The 23660-nt window shown below is 36.1% G+C and overlaps 2 protein-coding genes across 6 annotated transcripts in view; one reads left to right on the top strand and one right to left on the bottom strand.

The window, feature by feature from the left end:
- The window catches only part of LOC123673551 (tumor susceptibility gene 101 protein), a 38976-nt gene extending 37311 nt beyond the window's left edge, over positions 1 to 1665 (top strand). For both annotated transcript variants that reach the window (XM_045608108.1, XM_045608109.1), the window contains exon 7: positions 1323 to 1665. In XM_045608108.1, coding sequence (XP_045464064.1) covers positions 1323 to 1509 — 187 coding nt within the window. In that variant the 3' untranslated portion in view covers positions 1510 to 1665. The remainder of the gene's footprint in view (positions 1 to 1322) is intronic.
- Positions 1666 to 4118: 2453 nt separating this feature from the next.
- Positions 4119 to 23660, bottom strand: part of LOC123673557 (titin) — a 207111-nt gene continuing 187569 nt past the window's right edge. For 2 of the 4 annotated variants that reach the window (XM_045608125.1, XM_045608123.1), the window contains 10 exons: positions 17737 to 23610; positions 17371 to 17676; positions 16195 to 17157; positions 14725 to 15782; positions 11980 to 12301; positions 10831 to 11139; positions 9947 to 10030; positions 6859 to 7158; positions 5147 to 5452; positions 4119 to 4827 (listed from right to left, as the gene is read on the bottom strand). In XM_045608125.1, coding sequence (XP_045464081.1) covers positions 4637 to 4827; positions 5147 to 5452; positions 6859 to 7158; positions 9947 to 10030; positions 10831 to 11139; positions 11980 to 12301; positions 14725 to 15782; positions 16195 to 17157; positions 17371 to 17676; positions 17737 to 23610 — 9713 coding nt within the window. In that variant the 3' untranslated portion in view covers positions 4119 to 4636. The remainder of the gene's footprint in view (positions 4828 to 5146; positions 5453 to 6858; positions 7159 to 9946; positions 10031 to 10830; positions 11140 to 11979; positions 12302 to 14724; positions 15783 to 16194; positions 17158 to 17370; positions 17677 to 17736; positions 23611 to 23660) is intronic. The other 2 variants (XM_045608126.1, XM_045608124.1) reach the window with 1 other exon arrangement.

The raw sequence follows: 23660 nt of genomic DNA on the forward strand, positions 1-23660 counted from the left end.
AAATAGACTTAGGGCCAATTGCACCATTCAAAAAATAAACACTGTTTACATAATCAATGTTTAAAGCTAAACGATGTTTATAATTTCTACCGATTGCACCGTTTGATAATAATAGATGCTTAGCTAAACAAGAGATATGTTTGGCAACATTGCAAAATATCGACAGTGATCATAGAGAAATCAGGAATTTCAATTTTCTAGTATAATGTTCTCCGTTCTTGTGGTGACAAAGTTAACATAAATTACAAATTATTATTATAATTTGTCATTGAATGATAATTCACGATCTGAATTTGAATCCATATTTCTATTTTGAAATTCCTCACAAAACCAAACACAGAAACATACAATGTGACACCATCAGGTTATGTTCATAAAGACATAATGTTTATGGTTATGTAATAAGTCATATGTTTAGACGTTTTGAGTTGCCCAGAACCATAGACCTAATATCAAATTGATATTAGGTCTATGCGCAGAACCCTGTTTAAAACTAATCGGGAAAATAAACGTCCAAATTTTCCTGTTTAGTGTAATCGGTGATTAGGCCACATTAAACGTCATTTGACAGATGGTGCAAAAGAAATCAGAACGTAATCAATGTTTAAATTTTTAATCACCGATTAGGCAAATGGTGCAACTGGCCCTTGATATCAAATTATATTAGAGGCCTATGCGCAGAATCGTGTTTAAAACTAATCGGGAAGATAAACATCCAAATTTTCCTGTTTAGGGTAATCGGTGATTAGGCCACATTAAACGTCATTCAAAAGATGGTGCAACACAAATCATAAAGTAATCAATGTTTAAATTTTAAATCAACAAGCCCTCAATTACTAATACTTCTCATACAAACATAACTTATATTCTGAAATACATGTTACAGCGACTTCTTCACAAAATATCTTCGCCTCGGTTTTCAAAATCAATACAATAAATATAAGTGACATTATGAAATAGGTTTTATGTTTAAGATATGTTTATGTGTTTCTTTTGTTATTCTGTAATGAAAATGAGATGTCTAGAAACATGGTGTGTGCACTGATGAGAATTTGTTTTGAAACTTTCTGAAATAGATTACCTGTTGCATTGGCTAGAACTTTCCAAAATTCTGTAAGGTGCCGCTCTTCAGAATTGTTTGAATTCCCACTATCTGTCAGATGAGATGTCAAGTGTCAATCAGTATTTTCGAATTACATTCCTTTGAACTATTACAAAAATCCGAATCTTGTGATTCCTCAGGCTCGCCCTCTGAATGATTCACTCGCATCGGATTTTCATTCTAACTTTGACACATAATATACTGTTATTTTACATTTCAGATTATTGAACGCATTTGCTGAAGAAGCAGCACTTGAAGATGCTATATATTATATGGGAGAGGCATTAAGGTGTGGAGTTGTTGACCTTGATGTGTTTTTACGCCAGGTTAGAACTTTATCAAGAAAACAATTCATCTTGAGAGCTCTCATGCAAAAATGTCGTCAAAAAGCTGGTCTAGCGATTTAGTGTAACCTGATAATAACTCATTTAATTATGAAATAGGCATTTTTATCTTTTAAGTGTATTAAATATTGTGATTGTGCTTCAAGTTACAAATGTGTATTAGAAAAGAATAGAAAATATATAAATTATATTTTGCAAAATAAAATTCTATGTTATTAATAATATCTTTGATATTTTAGTATAATATGCTAGGGATTTGATGGAAAAAATTAATAGAATGCACTCTGAGTTCATGGTTTATGATTTTCAAATTTTGAAAAGAGGGTGGTCTCAAGCTATTGAGTTGGATTAACTAATGAATAATTTAAGCGGAGTTATATTCAAATTTCATTGAAATTTTATGTGTATTTATATAAGGTTCCTCGTTAAAGTGAGCTATACAAATTTGGATATTTACCTTTCACATTTGAAAAAGTTTGTCTGTTCTGATAACACCATTGGACTGGCGATCTCCTTCAATTAGTAGTGCGAGTCGAAAAAACGTCAAGATGTAAGTAAGAAAAAACAAGAACGGAATGTTCGTGAGATATCAAGTTCTTGACGAGAAGACGCAGAATTATTTTCGAAAAATCTTGAATTTGAATGAAAATATTGATTTCATTCGATATAGACCAATTTAACAGCAGTATATTCTTGTTGCTGATAGACAGTGCCGAGGAAAGAAAAAGCTCACTAAGATTTCACATTGTTTTTTCCAATAGACTCACGTGTTCAAATTGATTCAGTAATATTTTGTTCGTTAACTATCATCAGAAAATCAACTAAATATTCGCAAAATGTAGACATATGGGCTGCAAAATTGGATAAAACAAACCATCTTTAAATGATTCTTCATGACAAATTCATCGTTTATCACTGAAAAGTTTGTTTTCTACATTCTCAAAGAAATAATTGATTGTGCGAAAATAGTGGCACTTATTGAAAATGGGCTGACCCAGAAATCTGTTGCTTGAAGAATGAATGTTAGCCTATTTACAGTCCAAAGAATAGTGACTAGGCATCAGGAGGCAGAAAGGATGGCCAGAAGACCTGGATCTGGAAGAAGACGGTGCACATCGTTGGGGATGGCAGATTAATGGTTTCCAAGTTGCGTTACTGTTCAAGTTGGCGACCGATTTAACAGCTGTCAAGTGATTTATTCTCAGTTTGGTTTGGCAATTCATCATGAAAAGACTCACGCCTGAACAACGCTTGCAAATAGTGCAATTTTATTTCGAAAATAATGGTTCTGTGCGGAATACTTATCACGCACTAGGTCCATTAGCGATGGAGCGCACTTCTGGTTGAATGCCTACGTCAACAAACAAAACTGCCGCATTTGGAGTGAAGCTAATCCTCATGTATATGTCGGAACACCGTTACATCCAGAAAAACTGACTGTTTGGTGCGCTTTATGGACTGGTGGAATCATTGGTCCGCACTTCTTCAAAAACGATGATGGCCAGAACGTTACAGTCAATGGTGATCGGTATAGAGCCATGATTATTAACTTTTTCATTTCTGAATTGAACAACCATGATGTCCAGGAGCTGTGGTTGCAACAAGACGGCGCAACATGTCACACAGCTCGTGCCACAATCGATTTATTGAAAGAAACGTTTGGTGACCGCCTAATTTCACGTTTTGGACCTGTGAATTGGCCTCCAAGATCTTGTGATTTAACACCGCTAGACTACTTTCTGTGGGGCTATGTAAAGTCATTGGTCTATGCGGATAAGCCACAAACCCTTGACCATTTGGAAGACAACATTCGCCGTGTTATTGCCGATATACGGCCACAAATGTTGGAAAAAGTCATCGAAAATTGGACGTCCAGATTGGACTACATCCGAGCCAGCCGTGGCGGTCATATGCCAGAAATCCTATTTAAAATGTAATGCCTCAAGATTATCTTGCGGATAAATAAAATTCATGTCAATCGAATAATCCATCGTTGTTTTATTGCAATTTAAAGTTCTATAACTCTAAAAAAACACTCTTTACTTCCTACTTCAAATTTGTGTTCTAAGAAGTAAATTTGCTTGTAAAGCATAAGGTTCATGCGAAATTTTGTAAAAGAATTAAGGTATAAACAGACCAACGCAGACTACGGGAGCGGGAGCGGAAACGAAACTTTTGCGGGATAGAAATCAACGGCGGGATATGAAGGAGTGCATACCAGTACGACTAGGACGCATGCGAATTGCGGAATGTCTGCGAATTAATTTCGGTTCGCAGCGTGCAGTGTTTTCTCGCAGTTCGCACAGTAGTTTTGTCTTATTATTATCGCGTTGGTGTGCATGCTATGCAATCTGCCCGCTGCCGCATCTAACGTATCGCTCCCGCTCTGCGTTGGTCTGTTTATACCTTGATATGGAAACAAATTTCAACAAGCCTGCCAAAGCTCCTTACTTTAGAAATTGCTTTTCTCATTTGTTATACGAAATATGAGAATTTTTTCCTAAAAAATATGGTTTCATTTCAATCTTTGGTAATGAACTGAAGAGAACATATTTGCGAAATTCAATTGTATTTTATTATACCCTCCAGATCCTTTGCATGTACTGACAATATAGTTATTTCCAATTCAGTAGCTATTGCTTTTTGTTTGGTACGAGAAATTAAACAATGAATATCATTTCTATGTATCTTTATTTAGTCTTAATGCAAACATGTATAAGTAGGTAATGTATTGATTAAGTGGTTGAATAAATTCAATTCAGTTATTATTTTGCACCTATATTTTCTCTCATTTGATACGCAACCTCTTAAATCAATACTCTGTCATAATGTTCAAGGGATATGAAAGTTTTTGATATACAAATAAGTTTCTAGTACTAAATTCAAAGTGTAAGTACAAGTAATGTAATTATAAAACAAATATTAGATACGTTTCCAGTTTAGGATATAGGTCATGAGTATCAATATTACACTCATGTACATTTCAAGTTCATTATTTGATATAACATATCACAGTAGGTATCAAACAAACTTGGGGACTAGAATTAATCAAGAATAAAGATTTTATCACTTTGACTCTTTCAATTGGTCAATCAAATAGATGTATAAAAATTATAACAAATCGATAAGTATATTTAAATATTAACATAATGATTATATACAGCGTTTTACCTTATTCTTATTATTCCCTTCATTTGAACAATTGTTTTGCATAACACCAAATACGGAAGAAGTATTCATCGCGCTGTAAAAGTTTTCCTCTGGCGTAAGTGTAAATGTCTGCGTCCATGTTGTTTTCTCTCAGCCACGAGGTTGTAGTTTCTGTACTGTAGGATGTCGGTTCTCTGTCTGTTACTTCCCTGAAGTCCTCCTGGTCAGTTTCTGAAATTATTAAAAATGAATTTATGAAAAGTACTTCATGAGATTGAAATAACGAGACTATAATTTTTTTAATTCGTTCGAAAATATTTTGTGAAAAGTTTTTGATATACGAATTTTTAGGTTACATATTGTTGCTTCTTTTGTGATTGTGAGAAAATTGTTGCTATTCTTAGAATGGAAACATTTATGTAACCATCGAACTCTAGGCTTTTTCTCTCAAAAATATACGATTTATAAGCAGTATTTATGTATTAATTTATTAAATACCTATTTCATTAAATCAGTAGGTATAATTATTTTCTCTCAGAAAGCAACTTACCACCGGAAGGAAGGACTTTGAATGGTTCATCTGATTCTAGCGGGTCACTAAGCCCTATTTCGTTCCTTGCAAATATTCTTATCAGATAGTCATGTCCTTCTTGTAGATCTCTGATGGTGAATTTGAGAACACCCTTATTCACTCTACCAATTTCCATCCACATTGTTTTCTTGGTGTCTTTAATAGCAATTTTGTAGCCCAGCAATGGGGAACCACCATCAGATTCTGGCAAACCCCATTCGATCACTATTGCATTTGGACCAATTGTTCTTATTTCCAATGGGGCCGTTGGTGGTGAAGGAACAGCTGAAATATTATTGTTTTATTATTTTGTAATAAAATGAAAATGGTGTTTCCATATGATCCATGTATGGGAAATTGAATTAATAAATTTATAATAGATATTGATGACTTCTCCATTTCATGAAAACTCACCAGATGGGTGTGATAAAATATTGTATTATAAAATATATATTTCTGTTATGAAGGGTGTTTTTTTAGAACTATAGAACTTTAAATTGCAATAAAACAACGACGGATTATTCGATTGACATGAATTTTATTTATCCGCAAGGTAATCTTGTGGCATTACATTTTAAATATGATTTCTGGCATATGACCGCCACGGCTGGCTCGGATGTAGTCCAATTTTCGATTACTTTTTCCAACATTTGTGGTCGTACATCGGCAATAACACGGCGAATGTTGTCTTCCAAATGGTCAAGGGTTTGTGGCTTATCCGCATAGACCAATGACTTTACAAAGCCCCACAGAAAGTAGTCTAGCGGTGTTAAATCAAAAGATCTTGGAGGCCGCTTCACAGGTCCAAAACGTGAAATTAGGTGGTCACTTTCAATAAATCGATTGTGGCACGAGCTGTGTGACATGTTGCGTCGTGTTGTTGGAACCACAGCTCCTGGACATCATGCTTGTTCAATTCAGGAATGAAAAAGTTAGTAATCATGGCTCTATACCGATCACCATTGACTGTAACGTTCTGGCCATCATCGTTTTTGAAGAAGTACGGACCAATGATTCCACCAGCCCATAAAGCGCACCAAACAGTCAGTTTTTCTGGATGTAACGGTGTTTCGACATACACTTTAGGATTAGCTTCACTGCAAATGCGGCAGTTTTGTTTGTTGACGTAGCTATTCAACCAGAAGTGCACTTCATCGCTAATGGACGTAGTGCGCGATACGTATTCCGCACAGAACCATTATTTTCGAAATAAAATTGCACTATTTGCAAGCGTTATTCAGGCGTGAGTCTATTTATGATGAATTGCCAAACCAAACTGAGACTAAAACACTTGACAGCTGTTAAATCGGTCGCCATCTTGAACAGTAATGCCAACTTGAAGTTATATACCTCGAAAAAAAACACCCTATATTTTATGCTCAGTGGTCAGTTGCGCACTTTTAGAAAGATCCCCTTTCTTTAAGAATCATTTGTTGAACATTATTAGATTGATGGTGCTTAAAATTATAGTTAAGACCCTGATAGATAAGAATTGACTTATTGCGTTGATTTATAATTTGGTTTTCAACTTTAAATTTATCCTCGATGCACTGGAATAGTTTTTATTTAATTGAAACGTATAGGTACTAATTAATTATTTACATAATCTGAAAAAGTTAATCGAAACAGTAACTCAAGTTAAGTTAGATATTTATCCAATATCTTAGATGCAAGTTCTGGCTTAAACTTACTTGCGTGTGTCTTGAGATGTACAGTTTCTGTTATAGCAGGTAAACTCAAACCAATAGCATTCTCTGCAAATACTCTGAATCTATAGTCGCTCTTCTCCTTGAGGTTTTCGAAAGTGTATTGGAGTGTGAAGGCTTCCAAAGTGAAGACCTTCTCCCATTTTGGCATGAACTCCAATTTCCTCTCAACGACATAACCTGTAATTTCGGTACCTCCATTGTTTTCAGGTGGTCCCCAATGAAGAGTGGCACTACGACTGGTCACGTCTTTCATAGTAAGATTTATTGGAGGAGATGGAGGAGCTGTGGAGTAACCAAATTAGGTTAGAAAAAGGAATTCATGTGGACAAATAAAGATACAGATAATGGTTAATACGGCTCTTATTATTGTAATTTCACTGAATCGGGGTCGTTACGGCTCTGTTAGTCTGCCGACAACTGCGACCAAATTACAACGCAGGGAGGCCATCGATGCTTAGAACGAAACCGACGACATCTTCAGGGCCTTTGCTATTACTTCGTAAGTATCCAGAACTGACTTTTTCATATCATGTGAGTGGTTATTGTTCTTAGGCCAGTCTGCCCCGGGCATTTGCACACTATGTGTTCGGTTGTTTCTACCTCCTTTCCACAGAGTCTGCAGATCTAATCTACTGACTTACTCATGCGGTACAAAAGGTATTTGCACCGACAGTGTACTGTCAACAGTCCCACCATTACCCGAAGCTCAGCTCGTGGTGGCTTCAGAAGGTTTCTGGTATAGGTCGGTGAAAGCACCACAAATTTATTTGCATGAGCAAGACCTCCAGAGGGTTTTGCCTTGCCCCTCTCCCATTGTTGGACCGCTGTCTTGTACTGGTCCTTTCCAAGTCCGCAGAAAAGCTCAGGACCAACAGGTGCCAACCTTGATGCTCTTTTTGTAAGTTCTTCATAGAACTTTATTGCCTCTAGCCAGTTGTTTTATGGTATTACGGCACTCCCATGTATTTAGAGACCCCTGACTATATGATTCTAGGGACCTTAGCGTGGCCTGGCTGTCCGTAGTGATGTGAATACGCGCCCCATTGAGGTTTCTTTTGAGACACTCTTGGGCGAAGACAGCTTGTGTATCGATTTGCAGGATAAAGGGCTCCCTTCCCAGAGATCTAGAGATCCTCGTTTTAGGTCAATATATTCCAATACCTCCGCCTTTTTCTGATTTTCATCCTTCGATATACCATATGGAGGACTTTTTGTCCAAGCGATTCACTAAGTTTATTGCATTTGAATTTCATTGTCGTTTTAATATATTGTACAGTGCATCCCATTTTGGGTGAGACAGCCAGGTTTCTCGCTTGTTATTTAAGATAGAGCCTTGCGGTTTTCACGTTCCTGTCCTACTTTTTCGTTAAACTCAAGTTGGTCTAATCAGATTGTGCATAACTGTTTCCGTTCAAAAGATACAGGGTGATTTTGGAAATTGATACTTTTCGGACCCCTCCTTTATCTCCGAAATTATTAGAAATAATGCTGAGCTGAAAACTACGCCTGAATCAGAATTCTGCGTAGAATCCAGTAGCGTACTCAATATTTTTTTTCGGGGTATGGTTTTGAAGATTCAACTCAAACCTATATTTTTTTTAATGGAACACCCTATATATCATTACTTCGTTGAATTCGTTATTTTTTTCCCTTCAAAATGATATATGATACTATGTAGGTAGGATGTTCAGAAATGTCAAAAAAAACACTAAAACGTCAAATAATGATGATTTTTTGTAAATGGGCCATGAATTTTCTATGTTTCAATAAAAGGATTATTACTTTCGATTTTTGAAAGTAATAGGTCATTGATGACACAAACATCCTGGTTGTTATTATGGCTACTATGCATTTGGGAGCATTGTTTTATCAAGTAGGCATTGGAGGGAAAAAACCAATCTGATCTAGCTGTCATCGCTATAAATTATTGTTATCATTATTGATTCTTCTTTTCTATGGGAAATCCATTGCCCATTAACAAAAAATCATCATTATTTGATGTTTTAGTGTTTTTTTTTAAATTTCTGAACATCCTACCTACATAGTGTCATAGGTCATTTTGAAGGGCAAAAAATAGCAAATTCAACGGAGTAATGATACACATGGTGTTCCATTAAAAAAAACATAAGTTTGTGTCGAATCTTCAAAACCATACCCCGAAAAAAAATATTGAGTACGCCACTGGATTATACGCAGAATTCTGATTCAGACGTAGTTTTACCTCAGCATTATTTCTAATAACTTCGGAGATAAAGAAGGGGTCCGAAAAGTATCAATTTCCAAAATCACCCTGTATCTTTTGAACGGAAACAGTTATGCACAATCTGATTAGACCAACTTGAGTTTCACGAAAAAGTAGGACAGGAACGTGAAAACCCCAAGGCTCTATCTTAAATAACAAGCGAGGAACCTGGCTGTCTCACCCAAAATGGGATGCACTGTACAGTTGATTCAAGTTATAGAAATATTTCAAATTCATACCTCCTCCCCGATTCTAAATGTCGCACCTAGACAATAGTGCCTGTCTTGTGATCTCCGCGATCGCTAGTGTTTTACAAAATTTATCTCATAAAAATTAATTTCTGCAGAGTGCGATAACCGGCAATGAGTTGCCTTAGTGACGATTTCATGATATAAAAAAGTGCAATACCCCACTATCAATTTTGGTTGTGAATCATAAAGATTTAGACTGTTCATGAAGAAGAATATATGAAGAATGACAGAAAAGAAATTCTTAATCAGTCATATAGTCATCAGCTTTCAATAGGTAAGTCGCTTATTGTTACTTATAATACAAAATTCGTTTTTACAATTTACAGCTTTACACTGTATTATTCACATTTAGATAATAAACTCATTAATTGGGTAGTAAAACAAATATACAATTAAAAATACGAGTATACATTGAATATTTTGAGGGTTTGGTTTCTTGATTGATGAAGTGACCATTGGTGCTGAATGAAGCTGCAAATTATTTGTGTATCATATTACCCATTATGTATTGACTGATACATAATAAGAGTGTTCACAATAACGCCACAATACAGTTGCAATTTACAAAAAAACTTACTCTTAGATTTAAGCTTAGCAGGAGGGAATATACCAAGTAAGCAGTAAAAGCTTTCATCAGTTTTTTCGAATTGGTACCTAATTCCTAAAGCAAAGCAAAGATAAAATAAGCATATCTAGAATAAGTTGATTAGATAATTAATATTAAGCTTATCAATGATCTATTAGTTGATGCAATGAAAAATGTGTTTCATGAAAGAATCCAAATTTTTTTTAGAGTTTGATTTTTTGAATTTTAAATCGGAATGTCGTAGAATTTGTGATGGTCGAAAGTGAATATAGACTGAGAACTGAGGAATGAAAACAAATTTTTAAAAATTCGATTTCTCAGAAAATATCAGTCAGATCTGTTGTTTAGATAGAAAGCTTCGATGAAATAGGTTTTTTTTAGTTTATCAATTGGACATAAATGCTCATTTATTCCCGAGGTTTTTTGGATCTGATTTATGTATAAGTGAATTATAGAGATCCGTTTCGTTTGGTAGGCTAAAATTCATTGCTAATATAATAACCATAAAAGAGAAGAGATGGAAAATTCTCAACGGTATAATCCAATTTTCGTGTGATTTTTCCAAAACAGCGAGAAAAAAAATTTTAGAAATTTTTTACAATTCGCTTTAGTAAATTTCCACCATTTTTAGCGTTGAGCTGGGTGGACGAACAAGCGAGCATAAGCTGCTTATTTCTGTTAGAGCTTTTCTAGACGTTTTCGGTCGACTGTTCCGAAAAATTCCCAGGAACATTTTTGGGCAGTGAAAATTTTATTATTGAACCTTATTCTATTGAAAGTAAAGAGAATCTTGAAATATTAGTCAATAGTCTATGATGAATACCAGAAGGATTTATATCTCTCATTACTTGAACAACTCAAATTCAATTACTCACTTATTCTTGATCCAGCAACAATACTTTCTTCTGGAAGGTACGGTTCACTAGTACCAATACTATTTCTTGCTGTTATCCTGAACCTATAACCATGATCTTTCTCCAGATAGTTGACAGGAATAGTCGTGACATCTCCTTTTGTGGCCCCAATCTTCTTGAATTCCTTCTGGGTCTGAACATCTTTCATTTCAACTATGTATTCTATAATGGGAGAATGTCCATCGTGTTCTGATGGTTCCCAATGGATGGTGAAAGAATTGGCAGACATTCCAGATACTTGAAGGGGTCCTCTTGGTGGTGATGGTATTCCTATATTTCCAAGAAGATAATTTCATTATAATACAGTAATAAGTTGGATTAGATCTATAGTTATTATCCAAGAAGTTTATGAAGGTTATGTAAATCGGTCTAGCCGTTCTTGGCATATGAAGGGGAAACTAGGGATTCATCCAGCCAAGTAGCTTGACATTTCAACCGACTACTTGACTTGAAAATCGAGCTCGTGAAAAATTACATACTTGAGCTTGCCTTGATTTTAGGTATTTATTGCTTGACTTGATATTAAGCTACTTGATATTACTTGAGCTTGATATGCATGCGTCACAACGCATATATTTCTGCAATCTCCTGCGCGCTTAGATTAAATAAGGGGATTCCTCGAGCACTGAAGCATTCGCCAGTGTGACTGCTTCTATGAAATCTATTGGTAGATTTTGGTAGTGTCAGAAATATCTTTCCAAACTTGACCAAAATGGCTGACGATTTTTATCAACGCCAGCATCTTCAGCTCCTGTTGAAAGACAATTTTCCAGAGCTGCTCTTACAGTTACAAAAACCCGCAATAGGTTAGGCGACAAATCTATAAAATGCCTCATGTGTCTTAGATCCTGGATGGAAAATTATGAAATCAAAAAGTAATTGATAAATAAATACTTGACTTGAGTTGCGAGCCAAGTAGCTTGAAAATCAAGCCAAGCCGTGAATTTCTAGGTTAAACTGACTTGGCCTTCTTTTTATATTATAGATTTGTGGGAACCATAGTTGATATTAATTCATATGGATTTCCATCAATTCAGACCGTTAAGACATTTGATTGAATGTTTAAAAATTTGAGGGTTAGGTTAAAGAGCTCATAGTTTTTATACATACCTCCAATCTTCAGTTGCGTCGAGGTGGTTATCGTTTCTGATCTGAACGTAGCACGGCAGGAGTATTCCGTTTCATCTTCGATGGTGGTTTTCTTCATAACCAATCTCCTTATGGTTTTATCCGAGCTGATTTTATATTTGCTCGAATTGACTATCTTTTTGGTGTTTTTGTACCATTCCACTTCAATGTCAGTTTGTGAAAGCTCAACCCAGAATTCGACATCTGAGTTTTCTTCTATTAATGTCACTGGTGGGAGTGGTCTCTTGAAATGGAATAGTCCTTCGTTAACAGTAAGTTTGGCAGAAGATTTTTGAAGACCGACCTGCAAATTAGGAAGGGGATACATTTATTCTGTGATGGACGAAAATTCACCAAAATTTTGAAGGGTTCAAACATAATCCCTGAAACTACCTACTGATAATTCTGGACGTGAATAAATTGTCTGAAAAAATTTCGAGTGAAGAATGAAGTCAATTGAAATATAAAGTATTACTAGTGTCATAATTAGTATGCAAATTCTAATGTATATTGTATATGTAGTAATGTTTCTTCTTCAGGAAATTCGGTAAAGACCGAAGCTTGAGAAATATTACTGAATTTTTGTAATGAACTAATGATATTCAATATTTCGGGAAAGAAATAATAATTGATGTTTTTTTTTATTTTTTAATGTTTAAGTTTTTCTATCCCTATCTCTCAAGAGAGCTCATGCGAATTAGTATGACCGGTTGTGTTCTGTTAAGGCTTTGTTACTGTGTCTCATCGCCACTTCAGGCACAGCACAATTTTTTACCCAATAGTGAATGGTTGGACGGAAAAGACTCGAATTACTGATCTTTGGCTTAGGAGTTACCATCAAAAAGTATCGGAAAATTGTAATTTGAAGGAACCATTCTTCATTCGGTTTTCTTTTTGTTAAGTTGGTAGATCTTCAACTGCCATCTATGTCAAATTCGAGAGGAATTGGGTCATTAGTGTTTCGTATTTTGAAATGATTGATTCTGGAGTGTCGTGGACGTGAAATGTGCGAAGATGTGCCCCTTTCTGGATGGCCTCCTACAAATACCGAAGAAAATTCTTTTTGAGAAATACCATGTCATCTTAAAAGAGACTTTGGGGATCGTAACGGGGTCTTAATCATTAAACCAACCATCTGTGGTACATCGATAAATTACAGATTGCATTGAAGAACTACACTGCGCAAAAGAATTAACGCACATTATGGAAATCTCAAATTTATTCTACAACTGAAGGTGTTCTCAATGATAATTATTTTTATCAGAATTATATGTTATCCACTTTCAACGTTTTTCTTCAATACAGATGTTTTTTCCCAGCAGGAAAAAAAAAAGATGAGATTATCAGATTTTGAATATATTGGCTCCATTCTGAAATCAGTTGTTCTCGATCAATTCTAGTGATCAATATTTTTTTTTTCATTTGATTTTCTACACTCGATCGCTATGCAACGCGAAACACGCAATTTGACCCAAGATGAATGTGCCCAAGCGGTAGTTTTGCGAGAAGAAGGGTGGACATACACAAGAATTGCAGAAAGGTTTGGAGTTTCCCATACAAGTGTGTCCAGAATGTTGCAGCGATTCAGGGAGACAGGTATGAATGTCCGAAGACCAGGACAGGGTAAACCACGGGTAACAACTGCCATTCAAGAATGTAACTTGAGAGTTTCTTCGTTGAGACAACGGTTTGCAACCGCTCGCCTCCTTCAAAATCAGCTTGAGCAAACTCATGGGGTGCTAATTAGCACTCAGACAATAATAAATCACCTCAGAGAATATGATTTAAGGCCTCGTGTCGCGGCAAGAGGCCCAGCTCTTACCCCAGCCCATCGAAGGGCGCGTTTGGATTTTGCGAGAGAGCATATCCATTGGGAAGAGGCTGATTGAGAAAGAGTTCTCTTCACAAATGAGTATAGATTCTGCCTCTACCATTGTGATCGACGTTCCCTTGTATACAGACGTCCACATGAAAGATATGCTCAGTGCAATTTCCTGAATACTACTGGTTTCGGGGGAGGATCGATTATGGTATGGGGTGGAATATCTTTGACTGCTCGCACAGACCTAGTGGTCGTTGATAATGGAGCTATGAATGCTGATAGGTATATAAGGAACATTCTTGAAGAGCATGTAGTGCCATTTGCCCCATATATTGGTGAAAATTTCATTTTTATGGACGATAATGCCAGACCCCATCGTGCGCGCATCGTTCAGGAGTACCTTGAAGAGGTTGAAGTCTCTCGAATGGAATGGCCAGCAAGAAGTCCAGATCTCAATCCGATTGAGCAGGTTTGGGACAACCTCAATAGAAGGCTGAGACGTTCAGAAAATCATCCAGCTACTCTTAATGACTTAGGAATCCAACTCAGAGAAATCTGGGAAGGATTAGATCAGAATATTTTAAGATCACTCATTTTGAGTATGAACCGTCGTTTCCGAGCTGTAATTAACGCAAGGGGTGGAAATACCAAGTATTAAATCACTTATCAGCATTCCAGTATTTTGAAAATTGTTTATTTCTCTTCTTTCACATAAAATTCGGTGAAATCCAGAATTTTTCTTCCATTTAATGTGTCTTGTTTCGTTCAAAACCTTCCCGAGAGAACATAAAAAATAAGTTATAAAGTCAATGCAGAGTTAACTTTCATTAAAATTGAGATTTTCAGAATGTGCGTTAATTTTTTTGCGCAGAGTATTTATTATTAAAATTCCCCCAAATTCTTACCTCACAGGTGTAAACACCAGCATCCGTCATTTCCGAATTGTAGATTTTCAATTTCTGTTTCTTTCCGTCAATCGATAACTGGATATGTTCCGAAAATTGAATTTCGACTTCATCCTTGAACCATTTGGCCAAGGCATCTCCCTTAGAGAGCTCTATTTCGAACACAGTTTTATCTCCTTTATTAACGGACTTGTCTTGGAGGGGAGTAATGATTTCTGGAGGCAATTCGATAACGTTCACTTCAGCTTTGCACTCATCATCTTCTAAAACGCAGGTATATTCGCCTTCATCATGAATAGAGGTACTGCGGATCAGAAGTTTCCTCAAACCACCTTCTTTTACTAGTTCCACGTCTTCACTTTCCGTGATGGCAGATCCGTCTTTCACCCAGATGACATCTGCAGTGTCGGAAGAGATCTCTACTTCCAGGATTGCCATTTCTCGTTCTGGTATTTCGAGGTCCTGCAGCCGCCTGACAAACTCCGGTTTTGTAGGAATTACAGTGACAACCGTCTCCGTAGACACATTCTTGACAGAGCATTTGTAGTGTCCCTTGTCTTTCTCTGTGATATTCTTGATTATCAATTTATGCGTCTTGCCTTCTTCCACAACGGTGCGATAGTCCATTCCGCTTATCTCCTTGTTGTTGAAGTACCATTTCGTCGAGACCTTGTGGGATGTTTCGCAGATGAGCTGCAAGGTCTCTCTTTCGACGCTCTGGTACGATTTTTCGAGTTTCTTGGTGAATTTCACTTCGTCAACCTCGACGGTGACCTTGGCACCATGTGAGGCCTTGCCTACCTTATTCTGAGCCACGCATTTGTAATCGCCAGAATCTATTTCTGAATTGGCTTTGCTAATCGTCAGTTCGATGTTCTCTCCATCGTAGCTTATCTGAATCCTTTCGTTTGGTTCGAGAGGCGCATTATTTTTGAACCATATTACCTCTGGAACAGGATTTCCGGTTACTCTAGCAGTCAGACGGATGGTACCGTTCACTGGTACTGTTGATTCTTCGAAGCGTTCGATGAACATTGGCACCTCGTTAACAGTGTACTCTGAAAAATGAGTTTCTTTCAATATTTTGAGTATGATTTCAGTGAATGAAGAATCAGCTGCGTTTATTATTGTTCAAATATAGGTAATGCAACAGCAATTAATAATAGTGGATTAAAATATTAGATTACGTTTGCTTTATTATATTATTATATTGTAATCTTAATTATATTAGCAATATCCATGAAATATCTTGACATAAGCTGTTTGATTATGTGAATAGAAAGCATTGCCTGAAATAAATACCTTGAGATTGTATTTATATGCATTTTATTAATAATACAAGCATTTATTATTGTATAATGAGAAAAATATATTTGTTTAGCATCTACCTACGAAAGCGAGAAGTTCGATTAAATTATTCATTATCAAGCATCATTTGCTAAAGCATTTGCAAATGAATAGTTGTTTTACCCTCAACACTAAGGTGAGCCTTAGTTTCAGCAGAACCGCTAGAATTAGACGCTCTGACAGTATATTCAGCAGCGTCGTTAGGTGTAGCCTTCTTTATCGTGTACGTGTAGGTGTGTTCATCTTTTTCTATCAATGAAGGTTCCACAGGTTCCTCATTTTTGAACCATTCAACAACCGGAGTAGGATTTCCTGTAATAACCGCCCTCAGCGTTATGGGTTCTTTCTTACGGATGGTTTTCGAAACGAGTGGTTCCACGATTTGAGGGGCTTGTTTGCCTTCCGAAATAACATTGATAGGACAGCAGATTCTACTTTCTCCTTCACTGTTTCGAGCAACTATTTCATAATCTCCTTCTTGGATTTTTTCAATGTTCTTGATCTTCAATGTCGAGTAGAACTGTGAACCTTTGGACCTTGTGGTGATTGTGACATTATCTCCGCTATTGAGAATGCGACCTTTGCGGTACCAGAAGATATGTGGTTCTGGTAGGGCGATCATTCCACACTCGATTTCTACATCCGAATATTCTGGTACACAGTGAGTTTTGGGTTTGTGGAAGAATGTCGGCGGAATGCCTTCTAGTATGTCTGCCAAGGAAGACTCCTTGGACATGCTCTTTCTTGATACGTAAGTGTGATCGTGCTCCGAAGTGGTGTGTTGAACGATCAGTTCTGTTGTGGTGGACGCGGAACCAGCAGAGTTCTTGGCAACACAGGTGAATGATCCTGCGTCTTCCGGGAAAACTTCCTTGATAATCAAAGTGGCCACGTTTTCTTCGCTGTAGTATATCTGGAAGTCCTCCGAGTGCTTTATGATAGCGGTTTGGCGGAACCATGTGATTTGTGGTCGGGGTGTTCCTTCAACTTGGCACACGAATTGTACCGTATCGCCATCTTTGGCCACGGTGGGTTTCAATCTCTCTATGAATCGAGGCGCCACTGATTTCTTCTTATCTGTTGGTTCTGGAAATATAAAAACTCATTAGTGTTCATCGAAATCTACAAGTATGCGAGGAAAGAAAAAGTGCTATTGCATAACTTTCCATGTAGAACGAGTCAAGCTTTGAGATTCTCGATAAGTTCAAAAATACCTGTGCATTGAGAATACCAGAATGTAAAAAGAAACAACTTTTACACAATTAAATACATTATGACAATAGTAATTGATATACTCACGTTCAAACACTGGTAATTCATCGATTTTTTCATTGAGAGTCTTCTGAATGTATATCCGGTAATTATTCTCATCCATCAAGATATTGGAGGGGACCCATCCTTTTTCATTAGTGAACAATTTTTTCACGAGCAACCAATCAGAATCATGTGTTTCGATTACATATACTTTTTCTCCTTCTACTAAATCAATAGAAGATTCATTCTCAGCATTATAAGGACGTATGCTATAGACAATTTCCTCGACAACTTCTACTTCCGGTTCTTCATCAATTTCGGTTTCCCTAGTAATACTCAAAGTTGCAGCTTCTGAAATACAAAATCAACAAATAATTTTAAATACAACGAATCAATAAATTGATCACAAACCTTGATCATAGGTTGATTTTGGCTTTTTCTTAGATTTGAGGGTTATGGATTCTGCCTCGTAATCTTTACTCACAGTTTTCTTCTTCAAACCTAATGATACAGACTCCTCATCTTCTTCGAATACGGAATATTTCCTTGGAATATTTTTCTTCAAGGGAACATGGAAATTTTCAGGACTCTCTTCATCATATGGTAATTCTTCGGCATCACTACCTTCATCGATAATTTCTTCGATTACCGGACCTTCATCTTCTACTTCTTGGAAAATACGAATAGTTTCTTGTCCCGTTTCCTCAGAGTAAGTCGAAGGTCTTTTCTTCGTAAGTCTTATTTTGCCTGACATCGAAATCTCTTCTTCGGCGTAAGAATCTAAGGATATTTTGAATTCTTGATCAACATCTTCTTTAGTTTTAGTCATTTTCGGTCTGAATGTGACATCAGTAACATCAGTGAATTCTGGTATATCTGGTTTGGATGGTTTTCTGGGTTTCCTCAATTTCCTTATTGTTATTTCCTCAGAGTGCTCTTCTATAGATGGTTTACGCTGTGGTTTCTTTTTTATGGTAAATTCTTGCACTTCTACATCAGGCTGTCTCTTTTCTACTGTCACCTCAATTTCTTCTTCCTCTCTTTCTTCAATTGGTGATCCTTCTTCTTCCACTGATATTCTTCTTTCAATGTGGAGTTCAGCTTGTGCTTCATCGGTAGTTTTAGGTTTTTTATTCTTTCTTTTTATCGTCGTCTCAACTTCTTCAGTAACAGTTTCTTTGTTTTCATCACGAGGTTTCTGTAAAACAAACTCTGCAGCAACTTCCTCTGATTCTGGAGTAGGTATCTTCTTTTTCGATTTCTTAGTTACTGTGACCTCCTCATTAATTTCTTCAGGTTTTTCAACTGATGGCTTTCTTCTTGGTTTTTTGATAGTACTTTCTTCTATTTCTTCTTTCTTCATGTACATTTCTGCTTCTGAATCATCAGGAGATTTTGGCTTCTTTTTTCTAGTTATCGTTGTCTCTACTTCTTCAGTAATAGATTCCTCCTCTTCATTTTGAGGTTTTTTCAAGACGAATTTTGAGACAAGTTCGTCATCTTTAGGCCCTGGTATATGTTCTTGTGGCTTTTTAGTGATTGTAATTTCCTGTGTATCCTCATCTGAAGGTCTTCTTTTTTCCTTTTCCATAGTAACTTCGGGAACTATATCTTCCGTTTCCTCTGAAACCATTCTTTTTATAAGCAATTCTGCCTGAGCTTCATCAGTAATTTTTGGTTTTTTCTTTTTTCTTCTTATCGTTGTCTCAACATCTTCAGTAACCGTTTCTTTGTTTTCATCACGAGGTTTCTGTAATACAAACTCTGCAGAAACTTCGTCTGTTTCTGGAGTAGGTATCTTCTTTTTCAATTTCTTAGTAATTGTGACCTTCTCAGTAATTTCTTCAGGTTTTTCATCTGATGGCTTTCTTCTTGTTTTTTTTATAGTGGTTTCTTCTATCTCTTCTGGAACGACTGTAACATCAGAAGGCTCTTCTACAGTTGTTTCAAGAACTGTGTCTTCTTCAACTGGAATGGTCTTTTTTATATGTAGCTCAGCTTGAGCTTCATCAACAGTTTTTGGTTTTTTCTTTTTTCTTGTTACCGTCGTCACAACTTCGTCAGTGATAGATTCTTCTTTATTATCTTGTGGTTTTCGCAAAACAAACTCTGTGGAATCTTCATTTTCTTCCTGAACAGGCTTCTTTTTGTATTTTTTTGTTAATGTAATCTCCTCGCTTGTTTCTTCAATTTCAGTATCAACTTTCTTTTTTGGCTTCTTTATAGTAGTTTCGAGATCTATCAGCTCTGTTTCTTCTGGTACGATTTTCTTGCCTTCAAATTCTTCTAATGAATCATCGACAGGTTCTGGTTTTTTCTTCTTTCTTATTACTGTAGTTTCTAATTCTTCAGTAATAGTTTCTGCAGGTTCAGTATCTGAAGGTATTTTCTCCTGCTCTGGCTCCTTTATTTCAGTTGTTATTGCCTGTTTCTCCTCTGGAACAATTTTTTTAACTAGAAGTTCTGCCTGTGCGTCATCTGTAGTTTTTGGTCGCTTCTTCTTTTTTGTTATGATCGTTTCCACTTCTTCAGAAACAGGTTCCTTTTTATCATCTCTAGGTTTTTGTAGAACGAATTCTGTGGAAATTTCCTCATCTTCTACAGTAGGCTTCATCTTCTTCGATATTTTAGTTATGGTGATTTCTTCAGAAATGGGTTCTTCTAAATTAGATTCCTGGATTATTTTTGCAGGAATTTCTTTTGGTTCTGGTGATTGTTCAATTGTGGGTAATTTTTTCTGCGAATCCTCATCAACTGGTAACAGTTCATCTTCAATTTCATGTTCTTTTGGTTTTGGCTTCTTTTTCTTCAACTTCTTTTTGATTTCCTCAGTTTCCAATTTTTCAATTTGTAAATCTATATTTGCAGGTTCCTTAATTTCCTGTACTGTGGTTGGCTGTGGTTTTTCGATTTCTATTTGAGTGAATGTACTTTTATCATCGTCTTTGGATTTTTTGAATGGTTTCAGAGTGATTTCAGAAGGTTCTTCTTCTGGGATACTCTTTGATGGGATTCTAAATGTAACATCTTGATCTTCGAAAGTATCAGGAACTTTTGGAGTTCCCTTTTCAAGAGGTATTGAAACGACTTCCGGAGATGGTTTCTTCTTTGGTTTGCGGTTATATTTTGAACCAATCTCTTCCGGAGTTTTTTCTTCGGGAGATTCTGGTTTTTCTGGAATATATTTTTCTAAATCTGGTTCTGTTCTGTCAAATTCAATAATATCCAAAGGCGCAAGTTTTTCTGTAGTGGTAGGAACTTTTTCCGGTAAAGAAACCTCCTTTACTTTTTGAGGACGAGGAAGAGTTTCTTCGATACTTAAAGCAGTTTCTGTAGTCTTAGAAATCTTTTTCAAAGTGACATTCTCTTCTGGTTCTTCGGGTTTTTGAGGAACCTTTCCTTTACCTAATTTGAAACTGATTTCTGGTGTTACTTCCTCATTCTTATTTTCTTTTGGTTTTCTACTGAATTTATGGTATTCTTCATCAACCTTTTCTAATTCTTTCTTTTTCAGTTCTTCCATTTCAAAATCAAGTTCTTCTAGCGAAGTTGTTGGCTCACCTGAATCTTTTAGTTTTCTCTTCTTCATTTTCAGTTTTTTCATAGCTTCTTCGTGATTATGCGATAAAACTCCATTTTGTGGTTCTGTAGGTTGCAATTGTTTCACTGATGGGAACTTTTTGATCTCAGTTTCTGGAGGGAAAGTAACGTACTGTATCCTACTTTTCAAGAGAACTTTTGGCGCTTTCACCATTTTCACTTCTTTGGGTTTCACCGTCGATGTTTTCTTTAGTTTAATATCAGATAAGTTCAGTGGTTTCTCTGTAATTTCAGATATTGTCATCTTCGAAGGTAATACAGATTTCCATTCGATTCTAATTGGTTTTGGAAGTTCCTTTTTCGGCTTTACCGGTTTTTCTGGTTTCTTTCTGTATTCTTCATTAATTTCTTCAAGTTTATTTTTTTGTTTCAAAGTTTCCATTTCTTTGTCTAATTCTTCTAATTTATCGATGAAGTCATCTTTCTTTGGCTTCTTCTTCTTCTTTTTAGGAATCTTATTAGCTTCTTCCATAGTCCGCGATAAGATTCCAGCATCCTTCAGAAGTGGTTCCAAAAATTCGATAACTGATTTTCTTTCTACTTCGGAAGATGGTGGAAATTCAATATAACGTATTCGGCTCTTGAGACGGGGAATAATTGGGCGAACAGGTTTGATTGAGGAGATCTTTGGTAACTTTTTATCTGATTTTGATTTTTGTTCTGTTTCTGGAACTTTTTTTGGTATTTCTTTTTTCTCAACATCTTCAAGAATATCCATTCGGTCGTCTTCAATAACAGTTGTATCGTTTTCTTTGGCAGCAGTTCTCATTGGCACCTGTTCAATTTTAGTTTCTTCTGGCTTTTCCATTGACTCCTTTGTTTTTGGTTTTTTCTTCTTTTCAGTTTTTTCTTTCAAAGGTTCTTTTTCTATTGTTTCTGTTTCACTAGCATCTAGTTCGACATTTTCTGGTTTTTTCAATTCGGTGGCTGAAAGAATTGATTCATTCGTTTTCAGTTCTTCTTTCAACGGTTCTTCTTCTATCCTTTTTGGTGTCTGATCTCTCTCATCTGGTTTGTAATCTTCTGCTCTGGAGTCTATCTTTTCATCAGGAATAATATCGTGTTCTTTCAGTATTTTTTTGTCATCAGTTTCAGTAATAACACTTTCAGAAGGTTTAATTTCATCTGATTTTGGAACACTTTTCTTTTTCGTAGTTTTCTTTTTTGGTTTATCAGGTTCTGTGATCAACTGAGACTCTTCCTCAATTTCCGGTATAACTATTTCCTTAGCTAATTTTATTTCTTTGATGACGTATTCTTCTTTGATTATGAGTAAATCATCTTGCTTCTGAGGTCTCTGAATTGGCTTGAGACTGTGATCATCTCCTTTTTCCGGTTTCTTCTTAAGCTTACCTTTCTTGGTTGAATCCGTTTGCGCCTCGATAATTTCAACTGGTGTTTTCTGATCAACACTATCGATTTCTATTACCTTTGATTGGACGGTTTCCGATGGAGAATATACCTCTATTTCTTCAGTGGACGATAATGGTTTATGTTCCCTTTTCTTCGATTTCTCATTTTCTGAATCATTATCTGGTATGTCAAAAGAGGTCGGTTCCAAGCTTAAATCTGATCTAATATCTTTCAAAGAAATTTCAACAGCTTCCGAATAGATAATAGTTAAATCCATTTCTGAAATTGATTCTATATTATCTTTTTGTGGTTCTACTGAAAAACCTTTCAGTACAAGTGGCTCCACACCATCTAGTTCCGTTTTCTTTCCAGTACCCAAAGATATTTCTGGTATCGAACCTTTCTTTTTAGGCTTCTTTTCGGGGACTGTTTTCCTGTAAACATCTTCAACTTGTTCTAAATCATTCTTTTTGAGATCTTCGAACTCCATATCCAAATTCTCAAGTTTCTTCAATTCTTCGTCTATTTTTTTCATTTTTCTGGGTGTCGTTTTGGGTACTTTCTCAGCCTCTTTCATATTCCTCGACAAAATACCATTCAATTTTATTACTGGTTCACATTCATGCATATTAGGCTTTTGATATTGTTCGTTGAGTGGTGGGAAAACATTAAATCTAATTCTACTTTTGAGCATAATTTTCGGAAATTTGGGTTGTGGTTTATCTTCTTTCAATTTCTTAGTAGATGGCTTAAGTTTTATACCTGCTAAAGTTGTTGGTCCTTCTGAGATGGTCATTTTCTCTACCACAGTTTGCTTCATTTCAATTTTTGATTTTTGCAGTTTTGGCTGAGATTCTTTTTTAATACTTGGAATATCTTGCTTCAACTCTTCTGAAGGCTGTGTCTCTTCTTTTTTCATCAAAAATTCATCAGTTGGGCTCAGTTTTGATTCTCTAGGAATAACTGAATCATTTTCTGGTAATTTTGAAGATGAAAATTCTGTATCGGTTGACATTGGTGTGGCTGGAATCTCCTCTTTTGCTTTTTCTATACTGGACTTCTTATTAATTTTGGAAGTTTTTTTCTTGGTTCCTTTTCGATCATCCTTGACCTTCTCAACAATTGTTTCACCGCTGGGTTGGCTTTCAGGTGAGATTTCATCAGGAAGATTATGTGAGAGTGCTTTCTTAAGAATTTCTACTTCAATCATCTTGACTACTGCAGCTGAATCGCTTGGTTGATCTTTATTCTGGAGGGTAGGTATAAAAAGAATCTTTTCTTCCCCTTCATTTGATATTGCCTCAACTTCATCAGGAGCAAGGTTGGTATCAACTGTAGTTGAAAGAAAAATTTTTGATATCAGAAGTGAAATGACATGAAAT

Source organism: Harmonia axyridis, chromosome 2, assembly GCF_914767665.1.
Source record: "Harmonia axyridis chromosome 2, icHarAxyr1.1, whole genome shotgun sequence".
NCBI classification, from domain to species: Eukaryota; Metazoa; Arthropoda; class Insecta; order Coleoptera; family Coccinellidae; genus Harmonia; species Harmonia axyridis.